Source organism: Equus asinus, chromosome 4, assembly GCF_041296235.1.
Source record: "Equus asinus isolate D_3611 breed Donkey chromosome 4, EquAss-T2T_v2, whole genome shotgun sequence".
NCBI lineage: Eukaryota > Metazoa > Chordata > Mammalia > Perissodactyla > Equidae > Equus > Equus asinus.
This window is the reverse complement of record NC_091793.1, coordinates 20442402-20470286: the sequence shown is the minus strand read 5'-3', so window position 1 is coordinate 20470286 and position 27885 is coordinate 20442402. Positions and strand designations below refer to the sequence as shown.

Genomic DNA, 27885 nt, shown 5'->3' with positions numbered 1-27885 from the left:
GGCCTGCTAAAACCAATCTTCCAGGATTATGAGAATTAAATAAGTAAACATGGCCCCAAATTCTTGTCTCTCCTAGCATCCTAGGGTGGGGTGACGCTCCATGGGGAATCAGAGGCTCTGGGTTCAAATCCCGCCTGGCCCTGACCAGCTCCCAGGCAGCGCCAGGGATGCAATACCAGTCTCTCTGGCTCATCTCTTTACCTACTAGGTCTTCTAAGCAGCCTCAAATCCTTTCTGGAAAGATCCCATACGTAAAACACCAGCTAAGTGAGATCCTGCTGCCTCTCGGGAGCCTCCGGTCCTCATTCGTGAAAAGGGCACAAAGCAACTAGGGTTCGGTGGCGCCTCCAGTGAAACCACTGGAAACCCGGGGGCTTTTTACACATATGGGGAAGGGCGGGGGCGCTGGGTTTGATCAGCGGCGGCCCAGAAATGCCAAAAGAAAAAGCGCTAAAGGGGAAGGACGCTTTTAGAGAAGAGAAAGGCGGAGGCCAGGCAGGAGCTTTCGGCGAGGAAGGGGGACTTCCCGCCCCCGGGTGCGCTCCCGCACCGCCCACCCGGGCGCGAGGCGCGGGGAGCCGCGCTCTAGGACCCGAGGAGGCGGAGCTGCGCGGAGACGGCGCCTCCAGCGGGTGCTGCCGCGAGCGGCCGGCCGAGGGGGCTGGAAATGAAAGTAACGCGCTCCGGGGCCACATGGACGGAGCTGCCGGGGCGGCGGCGCCGGGAGCACGATGCGGCCGCCCGTAATTAAATAGCATTTACTCTTATTATTACTAATAATAATAACGTAATCATACCTCTAGTCATAGCATACCACTTATCGGGCTCGGCGCAGGCCCGCGGAGAGCGCAGCCCGGCCGAGGTGAGTGCTGCGCGCGGCCCGAGCCCGGCGGGGCAGAGGCCGGGGCCCAGCGCGCCCCGGCGGCCGGCGCGGGAGGCTCGGGGGCGCCCGGGGGCCGCGCGGGGCCGGGCGGAGGCGCGGGAAACCCGGGCCAGGCCGGAGCCGCGCGGGGCTGCCTGGAAAGTGCATTTTGCAGAAATAAAGGAATTGCCCCCCCCACCCCCCATTTCCGCCCTTTTGGGGCACCTCGTTCCCGTGCCCTGCCCCAAAGTTTCAAAGTTATTGTGCGGCCGGGGGCACCTGCCGCTGGGTGATGGGGCCGCCCCTGCAGCTCCCAGGGGGGCTGCCTTGGCATTTTCTTCCGTGGGGGGCTCGCTCTTCGGCGTCCGGAGCTTTGGGGTGCGCGGATGCCTTGCGCCCCCCGCGAAGGGGGTCGAGGGGGCTGGCAGGGGCGTCGCTGGCAGCGCGCCCCGGCCTTTATTGTGCGCCTTGGCCCGGCAGCGTCGGCAGTGGCGGCCGCGGCGAGGACGGAGGACCGCGGCCGCCAACGGGTCGCCCCTGCCGGCTGCGGCGGCCACGCGAGCCCGGGGATGCGGGGCCTGCGGCCCGGCCCGGGGGGAGCGGCAGGAAAGGGGGGCGCGGTCTGGGCAGGGGGCATTTCCGGGTGCAGGACCCGTCCCTGGGCTCCGAGGCCTGCGGGGGCCCGGTCGCTGCGGCTGGGGCTGCGGGGCGCCAGCTCCAGCGCCTGGAGGGCGTCCCCGGGGGGTGGGTGCCCGGGAGCCGCCGCCCCCGGCCTCGGACTCCCTCCCGCCCTCAGCGGGCCTCAGGGACTCCTCCGGGCATGCTCCCTCCTTTCCCTTAAAACCCGTCTGGCTCGGGTGTTTATAAGGTGTCTGGTTTTGGGGTCTTTCACGGAGACAAAGCAGTTTCCCCAGGGGAAAAAAAATCGTGTAGAGACGATTCACTCCGATAGACCCTGATGGCTGTGGTGCCAATATGGCATTAATGGGGAAAAGTAGGGTCTGGAGCCCGGAATGGCGGGCTGGGGAGTCTGGGTGCAGGAGAAAGGGGCGACTGGAGGCCCCCAGCAGCTTTGTTAGGGATTTCATTTCTCTGGGGTTGCTCAGTGGGATTTTGGTTCCTGGGTACAAGACTTTGAACCCCAACTTCTTACTTTTCCTCAACGCCTGCAGTTCATCGAGTCTCATGAAAATAGCAGAATGCAGATCCTTGAATTTTCACACAAATGCGATAATTATAGTACATTTAGCAATTGTTGGACACAAAATTCCAGCAGAATCTTCAGTTCTACTACCAAGACTCCTCCACCCTTCTCCCCACACACAACCGTAGCCACCCTGGTCTTGTTTCCCCATTTTCACTTCCCATAGACATTGAACCGCAAGTTAGAAATGATGCCTGGCCAAAACACAATTGGAGCAGGTTTGAGGCATGGGGTGCCTCGTGGGGAGGGAGAAACCTGTGTCCAGGACGGGTGAGATCTGAGGATGGGGGAGAAATTTTGTGGTCTGTGAGCTGGGATGAGGCTTGTGCTGGACGGATGTTGTGAATTCTAGGCTGTTGGCTTTTTGTTTAGGGTGCACAGTTAAGAATGTGTGTTTTGTTGGACTGTTTGGGGCTGAGCTCTGTAGGATGAGCTGGTCTCTTGACTCTTAGGTATAGGAGAGTTGAGGCGTCGGTAGATTTGGATTTGAGAATCTGAAAATAATAATCCCTTAAATAGCACTGTTTAGTTCCTAACAAAGGGCTTTCACATATGCTAGCTCATCTGTCTTCCATAGCGACCATGTCAGGTAGACATCTTTTCTGTTCTCGTCTTCCAGATGAGAAACCTGAGGCTTAGAGGGTTGACTCTCTCTCTGCAACGTCACATAGCAGAGCTAGGATTCCTGCCTGGTTTCCTGACTCCAAATCCTCACCCCTCCCCAGAGTCTTGGGCTCCCTTAGCTAATTACTTTTCTAGCGCCTCTTGTGAGCGTGTAAGATGTTGTGGGGCAGGCTTGGGGTCGAGTGTGTCACCTCAAGTCTGACTAGAAAGAGAAACTTAACTATAGTGCGCCAATGAGAGAACAAGGAAGTACTCCATGCTGGGATCAATGCAGTGGGAGTGGAGAGGAGAGAGCTTGCAGTGTAACCTGGAAACGTTAGGGAAGGCTTCTTCCAGGAAGTGAAGCTTGAGCTTGAAAGAACTGGGACGCTTGGCCAGGGTGGAGAAGAGGAGGGAATTCCGGGGCTTGCCACAACTGCTTCTGCGCTGGGAAGTTGACGCGTGTTCTCTTTAATTTTTACGGTGGCTCTGTGCGGGGTGGGCATTATCATCTCCATTTCACAGATGAAGAAACCGAGGAAACATGCGATTTATGTAGCTCGCCCAAGGTCATTCAGCAGGATTTGAACCCAGGCTTGGGTGACTGTTGAGTGTGCTGCATCGGAATTGGTGTCAGAATTGGACGACCTCCATCTCAAATACGTAGACAAGAACAGAGACCAGGACGGTCTGAATGGGCAAATGCAACAGGGATGGAGGCTTAAGCTAAAAGGTCAGCAGGCTCCCTGAAGCCAGGAAGTTTTACTGAACTAGCCCTACGTTCCAGGGCCTCGCAGGGCTGGCCTAGTGAAGGTACTCTCAGGAGATTTCTGGAAGTGTGACTGGAGGAGGCAGAGTGGTGGTGGGAGGAGGACTGGGCCCTGAGCGTGGAGATCTAAGCCCAGTTCCTTGGTGCCCGCCGGGTGCCTGGCTCGACACCTTGGAGGAGGTTGTAGCTTGGAAAGGAGACAATACGGATGATTAGCCTGAGCTTCCCAAAGACTGGAACTGGGTCTGATTCGCCCCTGGTGCCCCAGGCGCCAGAGGAGGTGCCAGGAGGACGCGTTCAGCTATTGTGTTGTCAGATTGAATTATGCCCCAGCGTAGAGAAGAAAGGTTTATTTTGCTCCGGGGGTAGAAGGTCTTCCTAGAAGTGCCATTTGAACATTTGAAAGATAGGTTGAGAAAGGGCATTCTGGGGAGAGGCTGTGAGACAGACAAAGGCAAGACAGTGGAAAGAAGGCACAGGCAGAACTTCTGCTACAGCCACAATGGAGGTGGCACGTGTGAATCCGGGTCCAAGTCAGGCTCTGCCACTGTGGTCCCTTGGGTTCTCTGGGCCTAAGTTTCCCTTTCTGAAAACAAGCCCTAAGCTTTGATGATTTATTTTATTTTATTTTTTTTGAGGAAGATTAGCCCTGAGCTAACATCTGCTGCCAATCCTCCTCTTTTTGCTGAGGAAGACTGGCCCTGAGCTAACATGTGTGCCCATCTTCCTCTGTTTTATATGTGGGATGCCTACCACAGCATGGCGTGTCAAGCGGTGCCGTGTCTGCACCCGGGAACCCTGGGCTGCTGAAGCGGAACGTGCGCACTTGACTGCTGTGCCACTGGGCCAGCCCCTGATGATGTTTGATGGTAACGTGTGGGAGAAGCCTAGTGCCCAGGGATCGGGACAAAAGACTCAGATGAGAGGAACTAGAGGGTTTAAAAATTTTAATAATTTAACAACACAGATCCAGCGATTACCTAGTGGCCAGGCCCCGTTGTGAGCTCTTTTTCCTGGATGAGCTTATTAATCTTTATAACAGCCCTCTAGGTAGGTGCTATAATTATCCCCATTTTACAGGTGAAGAAACTCTGGCACAGAGAGGTTAAGTGGCACTGTGTAAGTGGCAGAGCTGCAGAGCAAACCTAGGCAGTCTGGCTCTTGAGTTGGCCCAGTGAGGTCCTGGGTACGGCTGGGAAGGGGGCGAAGAGACTGCTGGGGCTGCAGTGGTAGACCTTAGCCGGCAGAAGGTGGAGGTGTCCTCTGAGGAAGTCTGGCTGCAGCCGAAGCCGGAGCTGCAGCCTGGGTTGATGAAGTGACTGCTGTGTGTCAGCTCTCAAGAGCCTCCACAGAGGCCAGCTCCTTTCATCACATTTAATGGCCCGTAGAAATTGGGCTCATTTTCCTTTATCTGTCATCACCGGCTGCGGGGCTCCTTCCCGCTGTATTTATTTCCCCTAGTTAGTCTCTTCTTGCAGGCGTCCTGATGGCTTCTGCAGGTGTGTTAGCGTTGCTTGCTTCCCATCAGCCGGTGGAGGCCCGGGGGGATGGAGCAGCGACATGTCTGCATTCAGAACCCATCTATAGTCGACTTCAATTCAGCAGCAATTCCTGAGCCCTGTATCAGAGGCTGGGACGTGGGCTCGATGGCATCGGTGGCAATAGCGACAGCAGCTACCATGTATTTAATGCTGCCGTGTACCAGCACTGTGCCTGGCACTTTCTGTGCCTTTTTGAATCCGCATAACGACTCTTTGAGGCTGAAATGATTAGTAGCAGCCCCGTTTGCAGATGAGGAGACTGAGGCTCCAAGATCACATGGCTGTGGGGGAGAGAGCATGGAGTCAGAGGGAGCCAGGCCTGTTAGACTCCTGGGTCCGAGGTCTTAGCTGCTGGGCTGGAGAGATGCCTTCAAGTGATTTCAGTCTCCATGAAGCTCTTTTCTTATCTGTCTGGAAATCCTAATTATCTGACATTTGTATTGTGCCCACAGTCCCTTATTAATCCTCATGAAAAATCCTTCAGGGTAAGAGACTTCCCTGTTTTTCAGAAGAAAACCAGTGGGTCAGCCACCCTCCATCTCTTTCTACCCTGATGCAGAAAGAGAAAAGGTGTCAGATTCCCTGTGACCAAGAGCCATGTCTTCTGAAGTGCCAGGGTCAGCCAGCGAGCATCTATTGAGCATTTCCTTTGAGGGCTGCAGGGGAGGTCAAGGCTGTGACCCCTCTGGGGTTTTCAGAGGTTCGTCTGTGCTCTTGTTCTCTGGAGCATTCCGTGTCATGCCCTGTTCCTTTGCAGGACAGGAAACGCAGGGCAGGGAGTCCAAAGTCCTGAGTTTCATTTCCAACGTCAGCACATCCCGGCTGCATGATCTGGGGCACAATCATTTCATCAGTCTTGGCCTTAGTCTCCTGTTCTGTGAAATGGCCTTGCTGATTCAGTCCTGTCTGCCGCTGGTTTGCTATGAGAGTCAAATGAAGGAACTTTGAAAGCTATGAAGCCCCCTGGTGTACGGGCCTGGTTGCGGTTGCCATGAACATTTAATAACCTCCAGAATATTCCTGAATCTTTTCTACTACCCACCTTGATCCAGGCCTGCACCACTGCAGTAGTCTCCTAACTGGTCTTCCAGCTTCCCCGTTTGCCATCCATCCTTCAGGAAGCAGCCAAATGGATCTTCTTGAGATTTAAATGAGACCCTGTCACTCCTCTGCTGAAAACTTTCCAGTGGTTTCCTGACGCATGCAGAACACAGCACTGGCTCTCCAGCGTGGCCAGCCTCAGCCTTCCCCTCACACTGTACTCTCTACCTGGCTTGCCCTCGCTCCAGTGCTGCAGTCACATGGTCTTCTCTCTTTTCCTTGAACATTCTGAGCTTGTTCCCACCTCAGGGCCATAGCTTTTAGTGTACTCTTACCCATCGCCCATCTTCCCGTGGCTGGCTCCTCTTGTCTCTTAAATGCTGCCTTGGAGGGCCTTCCCACCCCGCCACATCACTCCTGCAGGTTTCCCATTTTCATTTCTTTGTAACCCTTATCTCTATACTTGTGCATTTAACACTCACCTGTTTATTTGTCTTCCCACACCTGGACAGGCTCCACAAGGCCAGGGACTTTATTAACCTTGTTCCCCAAGCATCTGGCAGGGCCCCTCACACAGAAAGGTGTTCTATGGAAATTTGTTGAATACGTGAATAATAGGAGCAGGGTGGTCCAGAACAGCCCTTGCCAAAAAATAGTGGCCTAGACAGAAACTGCAAAGAAATTGGTGTTGACTCATTGAAAAGTACTTACAGGATAATTTTGTAAGTTGCCAGGTGCTCCCTAACAGCTCCCAGTTTGGCAGAAACACAAATTTCTGACCTGCATAGTCTTGCAAGGTGGGTATCATTAACTTCATCTTGCAGATGACAAAACTGAGGCTCAGAGAGTGCCCTGAAAGCTAGTCTAGGATGTGCTGGCATTGGAACCCAGGTCTGGTGGATGCACAGCTTAGGGCCCCTTGCACGAGCCCAGCCTGTTTCCCTGGCTTCAGGCAAGCAGAGCAGCCCATGGGACTCTCTTGATGCCTGGGTGGTACAACCACAAGGATTTCTGAGCTTTCTGCTAAAACAAGAAAGCTCTCCACAGTACCAAACAGTCACTCTGAGCTATGGGACTGTGAGCGACTTCTGTTTTGTTTTGTTTTTATACTTGCCCATAATTCCCAAGGGTTTTACGATCAGCTAATGTTATTTTTCTATTTAAAAAGGAGAGTTATCGTTTAAACGTCTCACTTTAGCACCGCAGCCTGTGGGTGGTGGTGGAGAAGCCGGAGCCTGGGCCTCTGGAGACAGACAGGTGGTTTGAACCCTTCCTGTAGTTGTTGGGAACATAAGACAAGACTGTGAAAGTAAAAGCCCTTTGTAACCAGAACGCTGCAGGCGGAAGGAGGGCCCTGTTTCGCTGCTGACTCTTAGTTTGGCTGATGGTGGGGCTGTGGGGGAGGCCCCGGGAAGTTTCCTGAACTTTGGTTTCTGTTCAAGGTGGCCAGTTAAAAGAAAACAAGCTATGAGTTGCTGAGGCTGACAGGTGGTTCCTGATGGAGCCAGAGGCGGTGCCAGGACCTCCATCTTTCTTCCTCAGCAGCTGTGTGGCCTTGGGCAAGTCTCGGACTCCTCCAAGTCTCACATTTGTGTGTGTGTGTGAGAGGAAGATTGGCCCTCAGCTAATATCTGTTGCCACTCTTCCTCTCTTTTTTTTGACTTGAGGAAGATTGTCACTGAGCTAACATCTGTGCCAATCTTCCTCTGTTTTATCTGGGACCCTGCCACTGTGGCTTGACCAAATGGTGCTAGGTCCACACCCGGGATCTGAACCTGCGAACCCCAGGCTACTAAAGCGAACTCAACCACTATGCCACTGGGCCGGCCCCTTGCTTTTATTTTTTTTTTTTTCAAGACTTTATTTTTTTCAATCCTCGCTTTTCTGAAGAAAGTGGAGATAATGACACCTACCTTTGAGATTATTGTAGGGATAAATAACATGATTCCTTAGAACAGGGCTTCTGCATCGTCTCTGCACCGCAGACCTGTTGGACAGCCTGGAGAAGCCCACAAACGCCTTCTCAGAATCCTGATTTTAAAATAAAATACACAGGATTACAACAGAATCCAATTCTCTTGAACTTCAGCTGGGCTTTTTTTTTTTTTTTTTTTATCAACGCACTAAAAAAACAAGATCTGGCAGTGAGTCTGCTCTAACTACTGTGATTTCGAAGTTGTGATGAGTAGGAATGAGATTTTGTTTCGTCTTCAGTAGCTGAGATGTGATGGGGAAAGAGCTGTGATTTCTTGTGCTGACGCTGCTGCGGTGTCTTGCCGACATTCATAATGGAAGGGAATGCTAAATATCAGGTAGAGGTTAGTGAAGAAAAGTTGTGTTTGCCCATCCAAGTTCACTGATCCCTGAATTCTCTCTGTGGGCCCAAGTTCAAAACTCCTGCCAGAGAAGGCGCTTGACACCTAGTGGGTGATCTCCCGAAATGAGACCCCTCCCTGACCTCCTTGGAGCAGAGGGTCCTCGGATGGACAGACAGGGTGCATAAGGACTGTGGGGAAGGGATAAATGCAGACCTGGAAAGCTGACTAGTGAGGTTGGGGATGGCGAAATTAAACCTTTCCTGGTCTCTCTGAGCAAACCTTCAAGGGCCTGGTGAGTCAGGAGAAGTGCCAGGCGTGGAGATGACATAACCTCAGGTGGTGTTCATGTGTGTGGCATGTCTGCAGTCTGCAATGACTCCTGCTCCTTCTAGAAACCTGGGGCAGTGAGTGCTAGGGGGCCTGAGTGTGGGCCTAGGCTGAAGGCAGCCTGTGGGGATGGACGAGGAGCACCACTGGGTTGAGAGGTGCTTGTGTGGGCTCCAGAGCCCAACTGCCAGGGTTCAAATCCCAGCTTTGTCACTTACTAACTAACTGTGTAACCCTGGCAGTTTACTTTACCTGCTTGTGCCTTGGTTTTCTCATCTGTAAAATGGAGATGATGATAATACTTTCTTAGGGGGTATTGTGAGGATTAGGTATTATATTTAAAGCTCTTAGAACAATATCTGGTAGGGAAAAGTGCTTAATAAATGATGAGTGAAGTCAGCATCTTCCCTGTTATTCTAGGATTCATGAGACTCTGCTTACTAAGAATAGGTTCCTGAGCACTGTTTCTCTGTATGGCTCAGAGATGAATCAGATGCAGCTTCTGCCTTCAAGGAGGTCGTAGTTTAGGGAGAGGATGGGGACATAAACACACAATTTCAGTTAACTAGGATGAGTGCAATGGTCATGGTGAGCTTGGGGCGCTGTGCTAGTGTGGGGGTCAGGGAAGGAAGGCTTCCTGGTGGAGGAGCCACCTCAGCCGAGCTTTAAAGAAGCACCGGGCGTTAGCCAGAGTGGGAAGGAAGCAGTGGGTGTGCAGGTTGTTCCAGACAGAGCAGGCAGCTTGAATGGGAAGCCGGATGGTCCACCGTTGCTAGAGGGGAGGCCAGGCCCACCCTGTGGTGCTGTGTGCCTGGGAAGAGCAGCTTGGCCGTTGTCCTCCTGGTAGTGGGTGTCGTGGAACGTTTTGTTTGTTTTTTAACTTTTTATTCACAGGAAATTGCAAAAATAGTACAAAGAGATCCCTTCACCCAGCTTCCCCTGATGGTGATATCTTATGTAGCTGAGGTACGTTATCAAAACCAGAAGACTGGCACTGGTGCCTTGCTGCACTGCAGAGCTGAATCACTTTGCACCTTTCTTTAAACCCGCATTCATGGGCATGTGCGCACACACGCACCTGGCAGGGTTTTGAGCAGGGGAGTGACGTTGACATATATGTCAGACAGATATCCTGACCCCCAGATGACAACAAATTGGCGGGGCTTGGTGGAGGCTGTGGACAAGAGATGATGAGGGCCTGTGAGATAGCCGTGGTTGCGGAGATGATGAGAGGAGCCATAGTGTGGAGAAGGGTTTCTGAAGGAAAGGTGGAAGGAATTGGAGATTAAGAACAGGATGATGGTTGGAGCTGTGACTTGAGCTGGGACTAATGGAGGAGGAGCAGGATTAGGGGAGATGCTGCTGAGTTAAATGTGGAATGTGTTATGTTGGAGGAGTACCCAGCCCAGCTGGGATGGGCACCAGGGAGGACTTCTGGACATGGAGGCATCTGAGCTGGGTCTTAAAGGGTGAGTAGGAGTTAGCCAGCTGTGTGTGTCGGGGGGCATTCCAGGTGGAGGGCCCAGGATTAGGAAGGTCATGGAGGTCATAAGCAGCCTGGGTGTTGGATGTTGGGCAGGTAGCACTGCCTGGAAGGTGAGAGATAAGAATCTGAAATGTTGGGGAGGGGGTGAGCCTGGAGGGAGGAACAGATTGGTGAGTCATTGACATGACTCATGAGATCATGAAACGCAAGAGCTCGTGTGGCGCAAGCATGTGGAGTGAGGAGAGCAGGAGCACTGTCCCTAAATGGAGGCTCAGGGGCATCGCACTTGAGACCTGGGCAGAGGAAGAGGAGCCCCTAATGGACAGAGCGGGAACCATCAGAGGGGTGTGAGGAGGACCTGGCAGATGCAGCTGAGAGTCCTGGAAAAGGCCAGTGAAAAACTGTCCCTCTGCTGGACTCAGCACCTAGGAGGTCCCTGGGATGGGGAGGACCCTTGGCTCCTTCAGTGGAGTGGAAGTGGGCTTGCCATGAGTTGGGGAGTGGAGTGGGAAGTGAGGATGTGGAGACAGTGTAGACAACTCATTCCCAAAATGTGACCAAGAAGGGGAAGCAAAGTTGTGCATTAGCCAAAAGGGATTTGGGATCGGGGAGGGAATTATTTTGGGGCTGAGGGAGACTTGAGCGTGATGACTGATCGAGGGGTCTCGGAGCTGGGTCTGATTGCTTAATGGGCAACAGTAAGGGTGATGGTGATGTGTGTGGGCCCTGGGGCCAGGCTGCTGGGGTTTGAATCCCAGCTCCACCATGTACCAGCTGTGTGAGCTTGGGGACGTCACTTAACTTCTCTGTGCCTCTGTTTTCTCCTCTGCAAAGTGAGAATGATAGCAGTCCCTATCTCATAGGGTTGTGCGAGCCTTAAAGAAGATATTATCTGTAAAGTGATCATGACAGCCCTTGGCACATGGTAACTACTCAGCAAATGTTCATATTAATACCTACTGTTAATTTCTCGGTTTTAGTTTTTCTTATTTATGTGTTCAGTGTTCATTCTTTCTTATCTATATAATGCCTGGATTGGATGAGTTGATAGACATTCATCCGTTTGTTTTACCACCATTTACTGAGCGCTTGCTCTGTGTCAAGCTCTGGGCCAGGCATTGAGATTTTGAAGAGGTTGCGACAGTCCCTGCCTGGTCTGAGCAAGGTCTGAGTCTCTCAAATCCTGTCATCTCCACACCTTTTCCAAAGTGGAAAAAAAAGTGTTTCCTTCATGGTTCTTAGGTCAATAGTTGGGTCTTTTTCTCAGGGAAAACAGCCCATGGACATTTTGGAGGCCTGAGCGCCAGGTTTAAAGCAGGCTGCTGGTCCCCACGTGGCCCCTGCCCTCCTGGGTTAGCCTCAAGTCATCATCTCATTTTTGTATCTCAGATTACAAAGTTAATACTTGCTCTCTGCAAAAAAACATCCAAACTGTGCTGAGGTGTGTAAAACAGAAAGGAAATGGCTGTGTTCTGTTGCCCCTTGCAGATTCCAGTCTCAGAGAGAACCAGTTAAATTGGAGAATATTCTTTCAAACCCCTTCTTTATATAAACACACATTGCATACAGATGTGATCATACAACACAAAATGTTCTGAAATCTGCTGCTTTTTGTCTTTCTCAACTATGTACAGAGGCATCTCCGGGACATGCATGGAGATTCAATAGCCGCATTGTATTTTCTGTGGTATGGGTATACTATAATTTAATTGATTGATCGATTAAATTTTTTTTAAGGTTTTATTTTTCCTTTTCCTCCCAAAGCCCCCCAGTACATAACTGTGTGTTTTTAGTTGTGGGTCCTTCTAGTTGTGGCATGTGGGATGCCACCTCAGCATGGCTTGATGAGTGGTGCCATGTCCCCGCCTAGGATTTGAACTGGTGAAACCCCGGGCTGCCAAAGCAGAGCATGTGAACTTAACCACTCAGCCATGGGGCCGGCCCCTGATTAAGTCTTTCAATCTGGTGGATATTAAGGTTGCTTCTAATTTTTAACTCTTACAAAAAATACATCCCAGTGTAAGTATAATTGAGTGCTTTTATAAGGATTTTGGTAGGTTAAATTCTTGGAAGTGAAATTTCTGGGTCAAACGGAAAGGACATTTTATCATTTGGAAGGCTTTTGGTGGCAAGTAATAAAATTCCTACCTCAAAACAAGAGTTTTTTTGGGCTTTTTATTTTCTGAGGAAGATTAGACCTGACATCTGCTCCCAATCCTCCTCTTTTTGCTGAGGAAGACTGGCCCTGAGCTAACATCCATGCCTATCTTCCTCTGCTTTCTATGTGGGACACCTACCACAGCATGGCTTGCTGAGTGGTGCCGTGTCCACACCCGGGATCTGAACCGGCGAAGCCGGGGCCGCCAAAGCAGAATGTGCACACTTAACCACTGTGCCACCCGGCGGTCCCAGGGAGTTTATTATTTGACATAGTAAGTGAGGCAGAGCAGTTCCAGGGTTGGCTAATTTTTGGCTCAGACGTGTCATTAAGCACCTTTGGTCTTTCTGTGTTTCCACTCTGCCATCCCCAGTGTGTTCCTCTCCTTACTAAACTCTGGCAAACAGTAGCAGAAGAAGGGAACAGTTCTTCTGTCGGGATTTAAGTATGAAGGAAACTTTTCCCAGAAGCCCCTTGGCTGACATCCCCTCCTTTTTCATTGGCCAGGATCATGGCACATGCCCTTGCCTAAGCCAATCGCTGGCAAGGAAAAGGACCGTTATGATTGGCCTAGCCCAGAGCAGGTTCACCTGAGTGACAGAAAGGAACAGGTGGGGCTGTGCCAGGGAGGAAGAGGGAAGCCGGCTGCCTGGTAGGCAGCCCTGGCTCATTTGGTAGATGTTGTTACATTGCTTCACAGAGATGCTACTGTTCACACGCGCAGTGTTATTTGCAGCGTTGGCGAGTGCCTGTTCCTTCGCGCTCCTCAACCAGGCTCTCCTCCACTTAGTCCTACAGGTGAAAAGTTGTGTCTTGTTCCGACGTATGATTCTTCTATCCTTGACTTTGAGTATCTTTTCTTAATGATTTATAGTGCCTGTGAATTTCCATTAGTGTTCGTTGCTCATCTTTTTAAGTAATTATAACGATTACAAAATAATAATCGTTAATATTAATTAAATGTTTATCATGAATCGTCTCATTGAACCTTCACAACAACCCTGTACGGTAGATATTAGTATCCCTGTCCTAAAGATGTTTTAAAGGTAGTGAAACACCGAGAAATTAAGCAGCTTAAATACAGTTAGTAAGGAGCAGAGCTTGGATTTGAACCGAGGTGTGCGCCTGGGTACGTCGTCGTATATTGTGCTGACACCGTGACGGAATCGCTTCCTTAATTCACAGCTGTATTTCTGGGGAAAGCCAATTTGAGGCAGGTCCAGCTTGAAATTCCTAAATTATCAGAACCTGGACCTGGAGTTGAGGGGTGGGGACTGCCCGGCTTGGCAGTGGGATCCTGGGCAGCTCTGGGCCTCGGTTTTTCTCTTGGACTTTTTCTTTAAAAAGAAGCGAGGTTTGTTTGGCCTACATGCTCTTTGCTCTTCTACCAAGTGCCCGATCTGAGCCATGCCTAGCGCTCTCACCCTCAAGGAGCTCACCTCCTTCAGCTGCAAACTAACGATCTTTTAAATACTGTCTTAGTCTGCTCAGGCTGCTGTAACAAAATAACATAGACTGGGGGGCTTAAACAACGGAAATTTATTTTCTCACATTCTGGAGGTTAGAAGTCCAAGATCAAGGTGCTGGCTGATGCGGTTTCTGGTGAGAGCTCTCTTCTGGCCTGCAGGCGCTGCCTTCTTGCTGTCCTCACACGGCCTTTCCTTGGTGCTTGCAAGCATGCCCATGGGGAGAGAGCGAGCAAGCGCCGGTGTCTCTTCTAATAAAGACGGTCATCTGATCAGGTCAGCTCCTTATGACCTCATATAACCTTAATTACCTCCTTATAGGATCTCTTTCCAAATACAGTGACATTGGGGGTTAGGGGTTCAACATATGGTTTTGGGGGTACATAGTCAATCTATAGCATTCTGCCCCTGGTGCCCCCCCATTCATGTTCTTATCACATACGTAATGCATTCACTCCATCCCAACAGTCCCAAAGGTCTCAACTCATTCCAGCATCAACTCTAAAATCTAAAGTCCAAAGTCTCATCTCAATCAATACGTGTGAGTGAGACTCCCGGTGTGATTCATCCCGAGGCAGAGTTCCTCTCCAGCTGTAAACCTGTGAAACCAAACAAGTTATGTGCTTCCAAAATACTGTGGTGGAACAGGCATAGGACCGACGTTCCCTTTCCAAAAGGGATTAGTCAGAAAGGAGAAAGAAGTGATGGGTCCCAAGCAAGTTCAAAACCCAGTGGGGCAAATTCCATTCGATTTTAAGGCTTGAGAATCATCTTTTGGGACTTGATGCTCTCCCTCCATGCCCACTGGGGTGGCAGCATCACCCCACAGCTCTGCCAGCAGTTTGCCTCCCAAGGTTCTGCCAGCGGTTTGCCCCCACAAGGCTCTGGGTGGCAGCAGCAGGGCCTGTTGAAAAGGAGGCAGTGGCCCCACCCTTTGAAACCAAGAAGGCAGCCCTGATGATCTCTGAGTCACCTTGGGGGTCATACTTCCGTTTTCTTGGAGGATAAAGCCTGTTTGCAGCCAAATAGCTCCATGGTTCTGTCCCGCAGATTCCGGAAGTCTGACAGCCTTCCTCCGTTCCACGGTCCAGCTTCCTCTGTCCCCTTTCGTTCAAACTGGCAGTGTTTCCGCTGGTATAATCCCATCTCTATTTCTGACTTGTGCTGAAGGCTGATTACACCCGTGATTCACACCCATACTCATCTCCTTATCAAACCGGTTGTTCAGCCTTGCCTTTAGTGTTCCCTTCAGAACACACTTTCTCATTTTTTTGCAATATGAATAGGCTGAGAATTTTCCAGTTCTTCGAGTTCTGGTTCCTTTTGTTTACCAATTCCTTCTTCAATTCATCTCTCTTCTCTTGCATTTTACTATAAGCAGTGAAGAGGACCCATGCCACAATTTCCATACTTTGCTTAGAAATCACCTCTGCTAAATATCCAGTTTCATCACTCGAAAATTCTACCTTCCACAAAACACCAGAACACGATTCAGCCAAGTTCCTTGCTACTTTATAAGTATCACTTTCCCTCCAGTTCCCAGTAGTCTATTCCTCATTTTCTTTCTGAGCTTTCACCAGAATGGCCTTTAAAGTCCATATTTATACTAACAGTCCCTTGATGGCAATCTAGGGTTTTTCTAACACACACCTCAAAACTCCTTCAGCCTCTACCCATCATCCAGTTCTAAGGCCACTTCCATGTTTTTAGGTGTTTGTTATAGCAGCACCCCGCTTCTCGGTACCCAAATCTGAATTACTCTACTCAGGCGGGCAGAACAAAGTACCGGATCAGAGCCCTACCCTACGGCCTCATTTAACCTTAGTTGCTTTCCTAGAGGCCCCGTCTCCAAGTGCATTCACATGGGGGTTAGGGTTTCAACATATGAGTGTAGAGGGGGACACAAACATTCAGTCCATAGCAACCACCTACAAAAATATTCTTCCCAGAGGAGGGAAATTGATAAGGAGGGAGGATGTGGGGCATTAGGTACCTGGGGTTTGGGGGGCTTTACTCACCTGGCCCATTGTTAATGAGGCTATCTGATGCCCGTCTCCCCAGGCCCCTGGAACCCAGGCTCCAGGATCACTGTGTAGTCTTGAATAAGTTTCCTAGCTTCTTGGAGCACTATTTTCCTGCCTAATAGAGTTGCAGTAAGATTTAAATAAATCTCATTTATTTAATGATGATTCATTTTCATGTAGGGCAAAGCCAGACACAGAGCTGCCGTTTTGTTCAAAACCTCCTGTGACTTCCCGTCTTACTTAGATTGGAAGCCACAGCGCTCGCCCCACCTACAAGGCCTGATGTATAGTCTTCCCTGCTAATCTCTCTGACCTTCCTGTTTAGCACGCTTCCCACTGCCCACTCTGCTCCATCCACACTGGCCTCCTTGGTCTTCCTCAAATACACAAATCAGTCTCTACCTCAGGACCTTTGCACTCACTGTTCCTTCTGCCTGAACACTTTTCCTTAGGCATTCACAGGGCTCTCTGCTTTCTGTCCTTTAGACCTCTGCTCAAATCTCAAAGAGGCCATCCCTGAGTCTCCTGTATAATTGTAGCTCCTGGGGCTGGCCCCATGGCCGAGTGGTCAAGTTCGCACACTCTGCTTTGGTGACCCAGGGTTTTGCTGGTTCAGATCCTGGGCGCGGACATGGCACCACTTGTCAGGCCATGCTGAGGTGGCATTGTGCATGCCACAACTAGAAGGACCCACAACTAAAAATATACAACTATGTACTGGGGGGAATTGGGGAGAAAACAGGAAAAAAAAAAAGGAAGGTTGGCGACAGTTGTTAGCTCAGGTGCCAATCTTTAAAAGAAAAAAATCTAGCTCCCTGTCACTTTATCTCCTTAGTTTTTCCTTCATTGTGTGTATCCTTCCTGTATTACATTATGTATTTATTTATGTCCTCTTCCACTAGAACATATGCTCTAAAAGAGGAGAGACTTGGTCACCTTTGTTAATTGCTAGATCCCCAACAAGCCTAGAACATTAAGGTATTCCTTAAGTGCTCGTTGCACGGACGGGTGGGTGGATGGATGGGGTGGGTGGCTGGCTGTATTGAAACTCCTATTTCATGGTATTGTAACTGTGTCCCTGCAGTCTAGTTTCGCCACTAGACCATGGGCCCTTCGAGGGCAGGGATTTTGTTTCAGTTGTGGCTGAGTCCCCTGCACCCAGAGCAGGACTTGGCATAATGGAAGTGCCCAGTCATGTTTAAAGAATGAGTGAGTTGAGGGTGTGAACGTGGTTCCTCCTCTTCCTCCAGCTCACCCAGGGTTACTGTCCTGGTGGCTTCTGTGGTTGTGTCTTCCAGGCAGTGTGTCCCTCCGTCGCAGGCTGGCACTTAGCAGGTGCTCAGTAGTTTGCTTTCTGTGACAAGCATGGTGGGGCAAAGCCAGGTGTAGAGCCAGACCACGCAGCTCTTGGAGTGGTCGGTACCACTCCCGTCCTCAGGAGGGACCGCTGGAGTTGCCAGTAGAAGACCCCTCAGTCGGGGGAGGTGAGCATGGTACCTGGTGCATGGCAGGTGCCCAGGAAATGTGGGTTTCCTTCCCCTGTGTCCCCATGACCCTCTGGCTTTTTCCTAGTTGTAGGCCAGGCCTACTGGCCGACCCGTTTGCAGCCCTGGAGGAGGGTTTCTCACCGTCATGGCTGTGCAGATTGTGGGGTGCCACAGGAAATTAAGGGGTACAGGCCAGGCTCCGTGCACAGTGCTTCTGGGCTGGCGTCCTGTCGGGAATGTCCCTCCTTTGCCAGTCTACCCGAGAAACTTGTCCTTCTCCTTCACACCCAGGCCAGGGACCACCTCCTGCAGAGCCTTCCCTGGCCACCCCGATGGATCCCCTCTCCTTCTTCTTGGTTCCCAGGCCCCTTGCACCCACAGTTAGCCTGCACCACAGCTGCTGGCTCCTGTCAGCCCACCATCTTTCTCTCCCTTTGGACCAGGAGTTCTTGGGGGGCAGGGCTGGGCCTGAGTGACCTATTCTGCATCTCCCTGCGCCCCCATGCCCAGCATTGTGCCTGGCACCAAGTAGGAAGGTCATAAATGTTAGCTGAGCTGAATTAAACCCTCTTTGTTCATGTCTGTCTTTGCCCTTGGCACAAGAGACTGACTCACCAGTGTGGTTGAGAGAGTCAGAAAATCTTGCTAAAGGAGGGGGCTGCATCCTGGACCCCAGTAAGACCTGGGCCTCTGACTTGGTGTTGCTTCATATTACTATGAGTTTTAGCAATAGTTTATTATCACAGGGGTTGGGGTGGATGGGTGTGAAGGCCCAAGGCATCTGTACCTCCACTGGGCATCTCTTGTTCATGGCCGACCTCGCATATGGGGGCACTCTTTCTTTAAAGCCCCGCTGGTGCCCAGCCTCTCGGGGCAGCCCCAGCCAGCCTGGAAACGTTGTTATGTGAGATGAAATCTATTTGCCAACTGTGGCCTGCAGCCTTTACACTCAATGGAATGACTCTAGAGTGGTCGATATGTAGACCATATTGGAAATTGGAATTGGAAATTGGAAGAAACAATATTTTTGTAGAGAAGACTTCCCCCAAATCACCCCACAGAGACATCTCCCCTCTCTGGGGCCCGAGCATTCGTGGAGCCCACGCACAGCTCAGGTGACTGTAAAGGTTGCCGAGTGGTTCTGCCTCGACTGTGCCTTTCACGGGGGAGAGTGGCAGTGTCTTTACTGACCTGGTCAGTAGTTCCAGCTGTGGCCCCCACTTGCTGGCTGCAGGCCTTGTGACCTCTTGGATCCTCACTGTCCCCATCTCTCAAATGCGGGTCCCAGCATGGCCCAGCCCCCAGGGTCATCAGTCGGGATCAGATAAACTGTGGGAGATGACAGTGATTACATAAACCATCACATGCAGCCTGCCAGAAGGCCTCCCCCTTGCTGACACCTGGGAGCCAACTCCTACTCAACCTTCAAGGCTCATTTCAAGTGTCGCCCCTTTGAGGAGCTTCCACTCTCTTTGTGCCTCCCCCACCTGTGTTTACCACAGAAGTCTGGTTTGGGATGGAGCCTCTGGGATATCTTTTCGTGTCTCTAACTAGGTGTGAGGCCTGGGTGGGGGTGGGCACCATGGCCTTCTCATCTGCATGTAATGGGCTTATGGCACATGTCGAATTGAATGCCCAGCATGGGAATTCTGATTTAATAGACACCATTTGTTAAGTGCCTGCTGTGTGCCCGGTCCTGCAGCGAGTGCCTCCTGTGTATTAAGCCTGTCCGAGGGCGCTATTTGTAATCTCCGTTGTACAGAGCAGGAAACTGGGCCTCAGGGAGGCAGAGTGACCTGCTCAGGGCTCCAAACCATCTCCAGAGGCCATACGCACCGCCGCCCTACTGCTTTGGGTGTTGGGTGCTCAGAGAGGCGGGTTCCCACAGGGCCAGCTGAGGAGCCTTCGTCCGGCCTGGAGAGAGAATCTTTATTCCTCGGCAGTGATTCAGAGTTTTTGGGCGTGACCGCTTGGGATGGTTATGGCAGTGTTCGCTTCCGTTACGTCTGCTCAGACGTCAGGGCCGAGAGCGCTGACTGACACGTTGCCCTCTGACCGCTACGGTTTTGAGAGAACCACGGCCTGAGCAGAGCTCCGAGAGGGCACCAGGGCCGTGCTCCCGCGTGGCGTGAGCTGGTGTGGGGAGACTGTGATTAGCCGAAGGTAAAGAGAGTTGTCAGGCTCTAGGCAGGGGAGGACAGGGTCCAATTTGTGGGTTTGAAAGACCCCCTTGATGTCCTCAAGGAGGTGGGGGCCAGTGAGGAGGCTGGTCCACTGTCTGAGGGCAGGAAACACGCCAGGCAGTGGGAGGGACAGGGACTGGATTGTGACCCAGGTCGAATTGGCAGGGCTTGGTGGCCATGACCGTGGCCGTGCCCTGTGGTGCTAATCGTCCAGGCCTGTGGGGGCCTTCTCCCCTCCCACAGCTCCCTGCCAGCGCTGGGCCATACTGCACTGGGGATTGGCACACCCTCGTCTCCCACAAGACGAACTTCTATTCCAGGGCAAGGATGGGGTCCGACCCAACTGTGGCTCTCAGGCGACAGGATGACTGAGTGTATGGTGGAGCGACTCGGTGGAGGGGCTCGGCTTTGAAGGAGGGATAGCGTTTCATTCGCAGGATGGAGAGGAGCGTGGCTGCACAGGTGGAGGGAACCAAAGGGCAAAGGCCAGGAGGCAGGAACTCCCAGCAGCCTATTCTGGCTGGAGGCTGGAGTAGGGTGGGCGTGAGGATGATGAGAGCTGTTTCACAGACAGGGAAACTGAGGACAGAGAGAGACCAATGAAGAGGCCTGCTTGGCAAGGCGGGGATAGCCCTGGGCCATCACTGCCTGCCTCACTGCAGGAGAAGGGGTCATAGCTGTCATGTCCACCCCAGGAAACTCTTGTAGAGGTTTTTGCAAGAGGGATGACGCATATTCCTGGGTTGTTGGACTGTTGCTCTGCACATGTCGTCTCCTGAACCCTTACGACAGTCAGTGTGGTAGGAGCTGCCATCAGCCCTGTTTTCCCCATGAGGAGACGAAGGCGCAAAGTCACACAGCAAATGCTGGCATTCACACCCAGCTCTGTCTGAGTGCAGAGCCCTGACCCCTGGCAGGGCAAGCATGTTGTGGACACTTGTCAATGACTGTGGCCCTGCCCGAGGTGAGGGTCTGGTGTCAAGAGCACTGTTCTGGGAGCCTGAAGACTTGGTGTGGCTTCACTTGCCCCCATCCCCCCGGAAGAACAAGTGGGAGGGGGGAGGTTCCGGTGAACTGAGCTCCTTGCTCCCATGCGCTTATCTCCTTGGAGCCGCACAACCACCTTGCTAGGGGTCTTGTCAGCCGACATGCTACACCGATGAGGAAAGGGAGACACAGAGGAGCAAAGTAGCCTGCCCCGGCCACAAGGCATCTCACAGCTCAGAGTGTGACAAAGGACATGGCTCCAACTTTGCTTGCCCACTCACAGGTTGGTGACCTTGGGAAAGAGACTTCACGTCTTCGTGCCTCACTTTCCTGATCTGTAAAATAGGGTCAGTGACCCTACCCCACTGACCTTACAGGGTTGTTGTGAGGATAAGGTGCTTGAGCACAGGTGGAAGTAAAGAATAAGAAAGTAAAGAATTTTTAGAAGGTATGAATTTTGTATACTTGCTCCCTCCCCAAAGTAGTTGGGTGTTTTTTACACCTTTTTACATCTAGGTGCCAGCGAGGCAGCGAGGATCCACTCCCTTTGTCCGTGTCCCAGCCCTCTGCGAAGCTGTGTAGGAGCCAAGTACAAGGTGGGAGGGCCAGTCCCACAGCCCCGGACTGAGGCAGTCCCACCTTCCAGGCCTTGCCCACAGCCTTCTCGCAGTAATCATTGATAGGGAGGGAATGAGGGCCCCACTTTGGGGCAGAGACTAAAAGGGGCTCTTGAGTGGCCGGGACAGAAGCTGCTGGCTGCCAGCTGGGCGTTGGGAGCCCCAGGCTCAGTTCTGACCCAGGGGAAGGCCCTGGGCTGCAACTGGGTGGGACAAGCTGACCTGCAACTCGCCTTGCAGTCCATCCATGGTGGCCTGGAGGGGAAGCCAGGTGGGCTGCTTGGATCTGGCTGTGGGCTCCTGGCCCTGGGGGTCTTACCCAGGAGCTGCCAGACCCTTAATGATGCTGCCTGAGCCTCCCTTCTCCTTAAGCACTCCACAGTCAGTTTTCACTTCCTTCGTCTCTTGAGCAGGTACCCTGCACGTTTTCATTGCCATTCAGTTGCTGTGCACCTTCAAGCCAGTCCTTAGCCTGGCTGAGCCTCCGTCTTCCTCATCCGTCATATGAGGAATTCCCTCCACCTCCCTGGGTGGAGCTCCAGTGAGATGGTGCACATAGGGAGGGGCAACTGCGCGGAGGGGCAGCTGCGGGGCCTGAAAGGAGCAAGGCCTGGGTTCAAATCCTACCTCAGCTGCAGGCCAGCTTGTGACTGGGCTCTCTGAGCTTCAGTTTCCTCCTGGGTAAAATGGGGACAAAATGACACCTGCCTCATGGCACTGTCAGTAGGACTCAGTAAGATCCTTATACAAAGTGCCTGGGCCGGCAGGTGCCTGGTGCTGCATTGTAGCCATCATCATTGGCATCGTTTTGCATTTTCTGTATCTCTTCTCCCTGACCAAGTTTGATGGTAAAACAAGGATTTTTGCTTGAACTTGAGGGTGTCCATGCAGTATTGCAACCCAAGCCTTGTGTGGGAAAGGGCAGGGGGCCTCCATGCAACCCCTTGCCCATCAAGGGCACTGTACAAACTCGGAGTCCAGTGGGACATGGGCATGGAGGGCAGAGCACGTGGCACGGTTCCAACGGTCTTGTAGACCCTCAGATAGGTCACTGTCCTCAGTGACTCCCTTCTGCACCTATGAAATACGATGAGCGTGGGAGCGAGAGCACGTGATGGAGTGGGGTGTGGGGGGAGTGGAGAGCGACTGGCCCCTGCTGACTGACTGATGAACTGTATTCTCTCCCCCAGAGACTGATGGAGAGGCAGAGACGGAAGGCGGACATCGAGAAGGGGCTGCAGTTCATTCAGTGAGTGTGTGATGGGGCCGTCTGGGCTGGGCTGAGTCCTCCGAAGGCAATGCCGAAGCACGCACGGGCTCCTCCGAAGGCAATGCCGAAGCGCGCACGGGCTCTTTGCAGCTCTCCCTTTTCTTGCTCACTGAGCCTTTGCTGTTCAGGCTCCCATGTGTGTTGGGAAGCGAGGAGGTAGGAAGGGCTCCACCATGGCAGGGGCCAAGGGGGTGGATCTCTGAACCCCACATGTGAGCTATGAATGCCATGTGCATACACACCCCCTCACCTTGGTTACCCTTCCATTTTGCCCAGTGTACCATAACCCTCACCTGCCACAGATGCTCTTACACTCCCTGTTAATTCTCTGCTTGCCTGTGCACATCTTATAATAAACAGTAGTCCTTGCTTATTGAGCACAGCTTTCAGGCTCTGTACTGGGCCTTTCACACTTGTCATCTTTTTTTTTTTTTTTTTTTGAGGAAGATTAGCCCTGAGCTAACTACTGCCAGTCCTCCTCTTTTTGCTAAGGAATACTGGCCCTGAGCTAACATCCGTGCCCATCTTCCTCTACTTTATATGTGGGACACCTACCACAGCATGGCGTGCCAAGCGGTGCCATGTCCGCACCCAGCATCCGAACCAGTGAACCCCAGGCCGCCAAGAAGCGGAATGTGTGCACTTAACTGCTGCGCCACTGGGCCGGCCCACTTGTCATCTTTTTAATCTTCACAACAGCCCAGTAAAGTGGGTGGTCTTATCTGCATTTTGCAGAGGAGAAAACTGAGGTTCAGAGAGGTTAAGAAACTTGTTTAAGGTCACAGCTGTTAAGTGACGGGATTGTAACCCAGATCTGGCTGACTCCAGAACCCACTTTTCTTTCCATTATGTGCCCTGCCCCCCATACCCACATGCATGTTTGTTTTTTCATTTTTTTCTTTGCACACAAAATATTTTTACTGACTTTTTTGTCTCTCTTAAATAGATCCTCAGAGGCATATTTATTATGACGCTAATGAACTGCAAGCTTTGGGGCCCCTCTCTTGCACAGTCTCTTCCGAAGCCCTGGAAGGCTCCCTAGCAATTCTGTGTTTCTAATTTTGTGCTCTTTTTCTTAAATAGGATTCCCCACAAAACTGGGATTTGCATCTACATACCCTCATATGCTCTCCAGTTTTGGTCTCACATAGACCTATAAAACACGACCTGCCATCTTACCACATTATTGCCACAAACTGGGTCCTTTTTCACACAGACACACGATATCGCATTGCTCTCATGGAGCTCAAGGTTATATGGTCACAGCACACTCTCTCCTTCCTCAACTTGGAATGTGATCCTTTTCCCGTCTCGGGCCTGGCCATCAGAGCTGTGGCCCACCCCACACTCTTGGCTGGGGGCCAGTCTTCTTCCATTTGGGGGACGGGTTTGATTTGGGGGAAGTGCTCAAATTTTATTCAGAGGCAGTCTGGTGAACAAGGTGAACCTGGAGAATACTGTCTTTCATAAGATTTCTGCCTTTAAATTAAGTCACTGAGGGCCGGCCCTCTGGCCGAGTGGTTAAGTTTGTGTACTCTTGCTTCGGCTGCCCAGGGTTTCCCCAGTTCAGATCCTGGGCGCGGACCTAGCACTGGTCATCAGGCCACGGTGAGGTGGTGTCCCACACAGCAGAGCCAGAAGGACCTACAACTAGAATATACAACTATGTACTGGGGGGCTTTGGGGAGAAGAAGAAAAAGAAGAAGAAGATTGGCAACAGATGTTAGCTCAGGTGCCAATCTTTAAAAAAAAAAAATAAGTCCCTGATTTCTGTGGAGCTGGACCTCTGAGCCCTGCAGACCTGATCCCCGTTCTGATTCTGCCACTTCCTGGGTGGTGTCCATAGCTGTGAAATGGAGATAATGCCACTCTGTTGTGAGGGTTAAGCAGGCCAGGGCATTGCCTGGGGTAAATGTCTGCTCTGTGTCCCCCCTTCCCCTTTCCAAAGAGGAGTTCTGAAGTTTAGCAATAGGACAGCCTCCTGGGAACCTCCAGCACCCTCCGTCTGTTGGCCTCCTAAGGGGCTGCTGTGCAGGGCAGCGCAGTAGGACCTGCTCCTTGCAGAACTGCTGTTTCCTCGCATACGTACCTCATGTGCTTAGCAAACAGTTAATAGACACCTCTGGGCACAGAGCATTTTAGGAGCCAGGAAGTGATTCAGACAGGTGGGTTGGTGCTGGCTTGTGAAGGGCCTTAAACATGAGGATGAGGTGACCCTTAGGACAGAGTGTGACCTATTGAAGATGAAGCTGATGCTGGAAAGGGAGAGGCTGGAGGATAGCGATGGGGCCTGGGCTGGGGCAGTTGGGGGAGGGAGGGATGGGCCCTGGTCTCTGACAGTGGAGAGGCAAGTGAGAGGGTGGGATGGCGAGCCCTGCTGTCACAGTCAGGGACCCCTCCTCCCCACACCCAGGGCATCTCCAACGTCTCATCTCTTCTCACTTACTCACTTGGGCTGCTCCTTCTTGCCCAGGTGTTGGCGGAGGCTCTGCACAACAGAAAAAGCCCCAGCCCTGCACTCTGGCCCTGGCTCTGATGCTGACCTGCTGTGTGACCCTGGGCAAGTCACTGCCCCTCTCTGAGTGTTTCTTTTCCCCTTTCTGACATGAGGGACCAGATGAACCCCACCTTCCTTTCCAGCTCAGCCATTCAGCCTCAGTTCTCCTGGGCTGACACTTTCTTCCATACTGAGCTGGCGGTTTTTTGGTCACAGGGGAGGAGAGGGTGCCCAGGACCCCACCTAATTTCTTGAGTGTGGCATGAGGGGTTGACAGGCTCTGAGTGTACCTGCTATTGCCTGGGGTCATGTGTGTTTTACAGGAGGGGTCAGGAGAATGGCAGAGACTCCCAAACCAAGGGGACCCCAGGTGGACTTTGGTGCTGCCTGTGGGCCTGCAGTTGCAGGTTTGGTTTGGTGGTGTGTGGTTATTCCCAGGGGACTGGTTTCTTAGGCACAGGAGAGCTGGCTGGGGCTGAAGCTGGTCTGCTCTTTCTCAGCATCTGCACCTGGGGAGGCCTAGCTGCCAGGCCCTGGGGCAAATGCAAAGCCTTCCTCCACCCCTTCCATCAGAAATGGAAGGCCAGCATGGTGTCGATTTAGGGGGAAAACGCTCCTGTCCCCTCACCCCAATCCACAAGGCGACGTCTGAAGTCTGAGCTGGAGGAGCCCACTCCTGGTGTGATCTCTGGCCTGTGGCTCTGGTTCCTAGGGCCTCCCTGAGGCTGGGACCCCGGGCTCACCAGACCTTGTATCCCTCTCCTTTTCCTGCTAGGTCGACACTACCCCTGAAGCAAGAAGAATATGAGGTGAGTGTCAGCTGCTGGGCTGGAGGGAGGCGAAGGAGAGGGGTGTCCAGAGAAGGGGATGTAGGGGCTGGGTGCCAGGACTGGGGCTGGAGAAGGCCCCCTAAGCCCCCTCTGCCTCCTGCCCCCTGGCAGGCCTTTCTGCTCAAGCTGGTGCAGAACCTGTTCGCTGAAGGCAATGACCTATTCCGGGAGAAGGACTACAAGCAGGCCCTGGTGCAATACATGGAGGGGCTGAATGTGGCTGACTACGCTGCCTCTGACCAGGTGGCTCTGCCCCAGGAGCTGCTGTGCAAGCTGCATGTCAACAGGGCCGCCTGCTACTTCACCATGGTGAGCCTGGTGTCCTCCCTTCCTCTTCTCCGCCCCCGCCCTGATCACCGCTTCCCCCAGCTGCCCAGCCAAGCCAGGCCCATGCCCCGTGAGCCTCTGCAGGGCCGGCTCCTCCACCTCCTCCTGTCTGAATCTCACCATCCACTCCCATGGCTCTCAACCCCAGCTGCACAACAGACTCACCTGGAGAGTTTTCAAAGCAATAATATGTAATAAAAAAATTTTTTAGTGATACTGGTGCCTAAGCCTTACCCCAGAAGAATAAGTCAGAATCTGGGTGTGGCGAGGCGTTGGCAGGAGTCTGTGGACAGTCAGGGCTGAGAACCGCTACCTTCGTCATCAACTGCCTCTTTCTGCAAACCTCTGCCCTCTCCTGGGCTCCTCTCCTCCCATCACATCCTCAGCTGCCTGCTTCTTCCTGCAGACTTCCAACCTCCTCCTTTTCTCCTCCTTAACGCTTCAGCCTCCTCCTCTTCCCTGTCCTGCTTGCTCACTGACTCAGTCATTCACCAGATCCTGTGGGAGGCCCTGCTGTGGACTCTGCAGAGGCTCCAGTAAGACCTCTGCAATCCAGAGTGGACTGTTCTGGATAAACAAGTCTACCAGATGCCCATTCACACTGCTCTGTACCCTGAGCTGCCTTCATGGTCTCACTTCTTCTCAGAGGTGCCTGTATGCTCTGAGTCCATGATATTCTGAACCAAAGGCAGATATGGAAGTAGACGTGTCTGAGTGAGTGGGCTCATCACTGTAGAATTTGAAGGCCCCTCCCCTCCAGTGGCTGCCAGTGTCTGTTAGCAGCCCCTTCAGCTGGACACATGGATGCCCTTGACCAGAGTCTCAACCCCAGAGCTCTTTCCTGGAGCTTGCTAGCTGCCTCCCTGACCCCGGTCCTCCAGCATCCTCCATCCCTGCAGGGAAGGGAGGTGGGGGCAGGAGGCCTGGGGGAGGGAGGGTAACAGGATTTGACCGACGAGCCACCTGCTCCTCCCTGGCAGGGCCTGTATGAGAAGGCACTGGAGGACAGTGAGAAGGCACTGGGCCTGGATGGCGAGAACATCCGGGCGCTGTTCCGCAAGGCACGTGCCCTCAACGAGCTGGGACGCCACAAGGAGGCCTACGAGTGCAGCAGCCGGTGCTCCCTCGCCCTGCCCCATGTGAGTGCGGCTCTGCGTCTGCGTGAGGGGCCGGCCTCTGAGTCCAGGCTCCAAGCCCTCTGAGCTGGCCCTCATTGGGCCAAAGTACCACGTCTTTCTGAGCCTCAGTGTGCTCCTCTGTGAGATGGAGTGGCACGTGCTGATGTCAACACTGAGCTCGGAGTGTGTGCCAGGCTTTGCTGAAAGTACGTCGTGTGTATTAACTCACTTAACCCTCGGAACAGCCCTTTGAGGTCGATCCTATGATTATCCCTGTTTTACAGATGAGGAGCTGGAGGCACAGAGGGAAGGGAACTTACCGAAGAGCACAGCCAGGGGGTGGCACACCTAACATTCGAACCCAGGCAGTCTGATTCTGGAGTCGGCACTCTGAGAGTGCGGCTGGAGTGAGGACTAAAAGGGGTGCCAAGTGTGCCGGTCTTGATGGTCAAGGTGTCACTAGGTGGGGAAGAGACAATGGGAAATGACCCAGGGAGAGCCTTGCTTGTCCCAGCCCACGCATGGCTGGGCACATGCCCCCTCCACATTTATTCATCTACTTAACAAGTATTTGGTGCCAGATCTGTGCCTTTCAGGGACCCACAGTGCACTAGGAGACAAATGGAAACAGCCCTGGGGTCTAGGCCTGGCTCTGCCACTGACCCCGCATGACCTTGGACAAAGCACTTCTCCTCTCTGCACATCAGCCCCATGTCTATAAAGTGCCCCTCCTAACTTCATCCCTGAAATAGCAGGTGTGAGAGGGCTCA

At 52.5% G+C, this 27885-nt stretch overlaps 1 protein-coding gene and 1 long non-coding RNA gene across 5 annotated transcripts in view; one reads left to right on the top strand and one right to left on the bottom strand.

Moving 5' to 3' along the window:
• Positions 1-602: 602 nt before the first annotated feature.
• The window catches only part of ZC3H7B (zinc finger CCCH-type containing 7B), a 53415-nt gene continuing 26132 nt past the window's right edge, over positions 603-27885 (top strand). Inside the window, exons 1-5 of one of the 3 annotated variants that reach the window (XM_014864378.3) lie at positions 603-862; positions 22264-22322; positions 25616-25649; positions 25782-25979; positions 26978-27136. In XM_014864378.3, coding sequence (XP_014719864.1) covers positions 22270-22322; positions 25616-25649; positions 25782-25979; positions 26978-27136 — 444 coding nt within the window. In that variant the 5' untranslated portion in view covers positions 603-862; positions 22264-22269. The remainder of the gene's footprint in view (positions 863-22263; positions 22323-25615; positions 25650-25781; positions 25980-26977; positions 27137-27885) is intronic. The other 2 variants (XM_014864379.3, XM_044779129.2) reach the window with 2 other exon arrangements.
• Positions 6583-27574, bottom strand: LOC139045025 (uncharacterized). Of its 2 annotated transcripts, XR_011502571.1 has the most exons (5): positions 27436-27574; positions 18478-18615; positions 7934-8051; positions 7214-7293; positions 6583-6691 (listed from the first exon to the last, which is right to left on the bottom strand). It is a non-coding gene; the product is annotated as an uncharacterized lncRNA (long non-coding RNA). The 2 variants fall into 2 exon arrangements; XR_011502570.1 differs by lacking the exons at positions 6583-6691; positions 7214-7293; positions 7934-8051 and adding an exon at positions 13828-14374.